We start from the raw sequence: 5746 nt of genomic DNA, 5'->3' as shown, positions 1-5746 counted from the left end.
TCTAATCTTTTTGTCAAGTGGAAATTGGATACCTATCTGAACACTGGACTGTTTCATGACCATCGGCATTGACAAGATCCTGAACATTTGTGTGTGCACACACATTCATTAAAGGACTGCTGCCACGTATGTAACCCATTGTTTTGCCTTGTGCTGCAGTTTAAGTTATTGATTATTCATTGATCTTGAGTGATTATTTACTGATTGCACAATTCAGCTCCGATGCCGATTATGATATTAATCTTTACATTTCAGTTTGGAAATCACACCATAACAATATTAATTGTTGGAATGAAATATTTTGCTGTAGTTTTGTCTGTGGAGTATTCACAAGTGCCTCTGACGTCTGAGGCTTATTAAACTGGTTCAATTGCTTTTTGACAGCAAACAAAGGAGGTCATGGAGAGGCCATGTGTAGTGTCATCCAATCGCAGTCAACTACCGTCTGTCTATTCGTGTTGGTGGACAACGCCCAGTCGAAAGAGTTGCCCTTTTAGCGCAACGAGTGTTTACAGGAGCAGGTTTCAAAATATGAAGATGACTTCTCTCATGAATTTGATAGTAGAAGCCTGATATCGATTTGTGCAAGTGGTTCCTAGTTCTGTGCAAGAACACCCAGTCCCCGAACACCTATGCCAAAAAAAGCATGAAGAAACAAATTTCAGACACATTTATGTAGATCAATTCTTTAAGCAAAATAACTGTACGCACCTTTTCGACAAAGACGATGAATGCAATGAGGATGACAATTATCCCGAGACCGAAAGCAAAGCTCGCCCCAATAATTAATTCTTGCCCTGGAAAGAAACGAATATTTCATGCAATTCACGACCTGATAATACAGATGATATATATTTTTAATGAATGTTAATGCAAAAAATGAATGATTTCCTTCAAGGAAGCAATTGACAAAGGAGAAACTGGTGGTAGTAGAAGTCTCCCTGAAAGTCAGAAAGACAAACAGCGGTAATCACTGTTTCCAAGACTTTTCTGTATCTAATTCTTTATTCTTTACATGTGTTTGTTTCCGTTTTATGCAATATTTAAAACAGTCACTGTGATTAATGGACTCCGGGAAAGAAAAATCGGCGTTTGATGGGATGAACAACAGTACCTTAAGGATGCTTTAACAAACAATCAAACAAGTCATCGACCACCCGATCCGATTGTCACGTGAATGACAAGCATGGTTTGTTGGGGTAATTTGTATGTCTGTGTATCAGCTATACTCACCACTGAGATCATTGACTGTCGTGATGGGAGGAGATAAGCCTAAAGTTGTGGATGTAGGTGCTGCCATGACTGTAGCTGTGCTGGACACTATTCTTGTACTGGTAGCTTGTTTTGATGGAGGTGGAGAACTTTGTGTTGTGCTGGCTGTTGAAGGAATTGTCAATGTAGTTGGTGTAGTTGTAGTTAAATGCATACTAGGAGAAGTCGTTGGTATAGTTGTGACAGTTGATGGTGTAGCTGTGGCAGTCGTTGGTGTAGTTGTTGTCGTAGTTGTTGTAATTGTAGTAGTTGTTGATGTAGTTGTGGTAGTTGTTGTTGAACTAGCGGAAGTTGTTGTAGGTCTAGTAGTTCTTGGTGCTGTTGTGGTAGTTGTTGGTGTAGTGTTAGCTGTTGTGATTGTAATTGGTGTAGTTGTGGTAGTTGGTGCAGTTGAAGTAGATGCTGGTATAGTTGTTGTAGTTGTTGGTGTAGTAGTTGAAGTTGTTGGGGGAATAGTGGTAGTTGATGGTGTAGTTATTGGTGCAATTGTGGTAGTTGTTGGTGTAATTGTGGTAGTTGGTAAAGTGGTTGCCATTGGTGCAGTTGTGGTAGTTGTTGGTGTAATTGTGGTAGTTGTTAAAGTTGTAGTTATTGGTGTAGTTGTGGTAGTTGTTGTGTAGTAGTTGAGGTTGTGACGGTTGTGGTAGATTGTAACGTAAAATTGCGACAAGGGTCACAACACCTTCCATTATAGTCGGGACCGGAAGTGATACAGTTGCTATAGGCACATGGGCCAGTCAACGTCAAAACAAAAGGTGTTAGGACTTATGCTATACAGTCCAATAATGACACTCGTTGTTCAGGAAGCAAGGAAAACAATGCACTTATCTCTCTTTCTATCTTACTCACTTATCATCAAATATTCTACATTGTGTGAACTGGATTCCTAATTTAATAGGATATAGACTTATAAATCCTTATTAGCTACAACTTGACTAAAAATCCATCAAAAACCACTAGTGTCTGTACTTACCACCTCCTGACGAGTAGGCTGAGCAAGTCTCACAACAGCCATAGTCATAGCTTTCAACGTAACAAAGATGTTTCCGTTCCTGAGTAATAACAGTGTCAGTCAGAGTCACGATCACCATATTGGCAATTTGCTGGAAAACATACAACATACAATGCAATAATATGAATATGAAACTTTGCATGTCAAACTGTTAATAAATCAGTTGTAATATTGTGATTGATAATACATTATCCATTCTAAATAGTTCATAACATTAGCAGTTTAATGTGTTAGGATTTATGTTAATATTGACAAAAGGTTAGCAAGGTGTAATAACACCTACCATTAACACATACATACAAAATAACGGCTTGTGTACGAAATTACATATAACTGCTTCAACAGTTATCATAGTAGATGGCACATATTGAAACACTGGATTGATATATTGGATTGATATACTGGGGTGATACAATTGATCAAGCCATTGGATTGATAAACTGGACAGATACATTGGACTGAAACAGTAGACGTATAGTTTGTTTGGATACATTGGATTGATATCTTGTATTGATACATGAGATTGACAATGAGTACTGATATACTGGATTGATATAATGGGCTGATACATTTGATTGCGACATTGGAATGATAAACTGGACTGATGCATTTAATTGATACATTGGATTGATACATGAGATTTGAATAAGATATTAAGTTCCTGTACCTAAGTGATACGTTGGACTGAAGCATTAGAATTATAAATTGTTTTGACACATTTGATTGATACGCGATTTGATACGTTGAATTGATATCTTGTATTGATACACTGGACTGATAGATGAGGTTCATACATCGAACTGATACATTGGACTGATACAATGAATTGATACATTGGACTCATGCATTGAACTGATATATTGGACTCATGCATTGAACTGATACATTGGACTGTGACATTGGACTAAACACATTATGCTGATACATGGAATTATTACATAAGATTGCTTCATTTGACTGAAACACTGGACTGATATAAATTAGTTGGGCATATTTATTGGAGTGGTACACTGGACTGATATATTGTATAGATACATTGGGTTCCTACACTGGCCTGATACATTTCATTGATATAATAGACTGATACATATTTGATACACATAACAGATACATTGGATTTAAACATTGGACTGATCCATTGGATTCAAACATTGAACTGATGTACTGGAATGATGCATTGGACTTATATATTGAACTGAAACATCGGATTGATATATTTGACTGATAAACTCTATCGATACATTGGGTTCGTATGTTGGGCTGATACACTTGACTGATACATTGTATTAATGCATCGGATTGATAGAATGGGCTGATACGTTGGAAAGATTTATTGGACTGATACATTGGACTGATGCATTTAGTCCCAGGGGTACAGTCAGAATATAAAGTGACGCTATTTGTGCAATTTGCGGGAAACAATATACAATTACAATAAAATGTATTTGTCAGTTCCCGAGAGTGAGTGAAGTTCGACTTTCAAATGTATTGAACGTGTCTTGGGTTAATAATTAATTTCATCCAGATAAACATATTATTTTTAAAAATGCAGCAAAGAGGGTTTGAGTGATCCTGGCACAGTCGGACTGGTTAGGCTTTTCATCAGCTCAGGATCTTTGCCCCCTCTACAAGCAGCCCAGACAGTGAATGAGACTTCTCCCAGACAGCGCTGCCTAGTCAAACCAACCCAGAACTTTTCGGACACTGCAGCCTTCTGCATTACCCAGGTTGTCATAAGGGCTGTATTCCCGGTAGCAAACCCAGGTACTCTCCCAATGTCAGTCAACAGATTAGGAGGTACCAAACCTAAGTCACCGAGAACAATGGGGAGTCGGACAATTTGGTACTTGGGATGCACGCGTGACATTTCGAAAGCGAGGTCTGCATATTTGCTATGTTTTTCCCCAATCTTGTCAATCACATTAGTGTCAAAGGGGACAAAATATTCAATGATACAAATGATTTCATTGGATTTATGAAAAAGGACAAGATCAGGTTTGTTGGCCTTGATACGTTTGAGGCTATATGGACCTACCCCAAAGAATTTTGTATTTATCATTTTCTATGACGCCCTCCACATATTCCGGGTTGTACGATGGGTGGACCTCTGTGTCAAATCACAAGCATGGCGAAGACGGTAATAAAATGATCGAGCTACACCATCATGTCGTGTAAGATAATGTATTTGTGCCAAAGCTGGGCATCCCCTGACAATGTGCTGGACAGTCTCATTAAATTCATTACATAATCTACATTTCAAATTTACATTTTGATGCAAAATCACACCTTGATGGTTTCGAGTGGGAAGTAACTGGTCCTGAGCAGCGAACAGAAAGCCATCTGTTTGACTTTTCGGGCCAGACAACTTCATCAAAGCAAAGAATCTGCAGGATTGCTGATCATCTCTACACACTGTACGTAAACTCGATGGAGTGGTCGTTCAGAAAACCTCTGGGCCGACTTGATATGGCACTTCACTTGGTTGACACTCATTTCTGTACCGTCCAGCAGTACAGAACCATCAACAAAATCAAACCGATACCCTTGGCTCGTTTTAGAAAAATATTATTATTATTATTGTTATTATAATTTCATACGGATTTCAAATATAATTTTATGTGAAAAATAAATATCATATTATTCATGTCTATAATCCACACATCCGGTATCAAATCAAGTATCTTGATTATATATTAAGGGGAGATCATCCCAGTATGGAATTGGTGAAACACATCTGATCATTTGAAAATTATTTCAATCCTAAGAATGACTTACTTCCACTCATTAACGTTAAAAGATTAACATTTTCAATAATTTCAACCTGACATTTTAGTATGCAAACTTTCGACTACACATTGTCTATATTTGCTCCGAAACTCAAACCATCTAAATGTCTCTATCATAACTTACCTACTGCCGACTTGAAAAGTGGACATGTTTCACAACAACCCCTGGCATTTCTTTCACTGTAGCATAGACCTTTCGTGTCCTGATTTAGTATGTGCCAGTTTACAAATACATCTCCATGTGGAAAGTTTTCTAGAACAAACAAAATATGCATGTACACATAAGAAATATGAGGCAAATAAATAAAAACGAATCTTAATCTTGAAGATGACCCGTTGGTTAACACATCAGTCAATATGCCCATGTTCAACAGACACTGATGGCAACATTCCAAATGACACAAACCGTAGGGGAGGTACGTAAACCACGTGCTGAGTACCACAGAGGAGTGAATGTCATACTGGATTATCACGTGGTACTTGTATCCTCAATTCACATTTTGGAAGAGGATTTTGTTATCTAACATACACACAACAGTAAGTACAGTCTTGAACATTACTGATTGTTTGCACACTCACGTTGATACTGCTTTATGCTATTATTAAATATGTTTTTCGGGATGTGTATGGCTATAACATTATTGTATGGTTGTATCGTGAGAATCGCAAACATCAA

At 37.7% G+C, this 5746-nt stretch overlaps 1 protein-coding gene across 1 annotated transcript; it reads right to left on the bottom strand.

The window, feature by feature from the left end:
• Window positions 1–1616: 1616 nt before the first annotated feature.
• LOC139458621 (GATA zinc finger domain-containing protein 8-like) lies at window positions 1617–1961 on the bottom strand. The gene has a single exon (XM_071240043.1). It carries the CDS (start codon window positions 1959–1961, stop codon window positions 1617–1619), a length of 345 nt encoding a protein of 114 aa, XP_071096144.1.
• Window positions 1962–5746: the final 3785 nt, after the last annotated feature.

Source organism: Haliotis cracherodii, unplaced genomic scaffold (genome assembly GCF_022045235.1).
Source record: "Haliotis cracherodii isolate W230 unplaced genomic scaffold, xgHalCrac1.p SCAF_13, whole genome shotgun sequence".
NCBI classification, from domain to species: domain Eukaryota; kingdom Metazoa; phylum Mollusca; class Gastropoda; order Lepetellida; family Haliotidae; genus Haliotis; species Haliotis cracherodii.
Note: the sequence above shows the minus strand (reverse complement) of the source record. Positions and strands in the feature narration are given on the sequence as shown.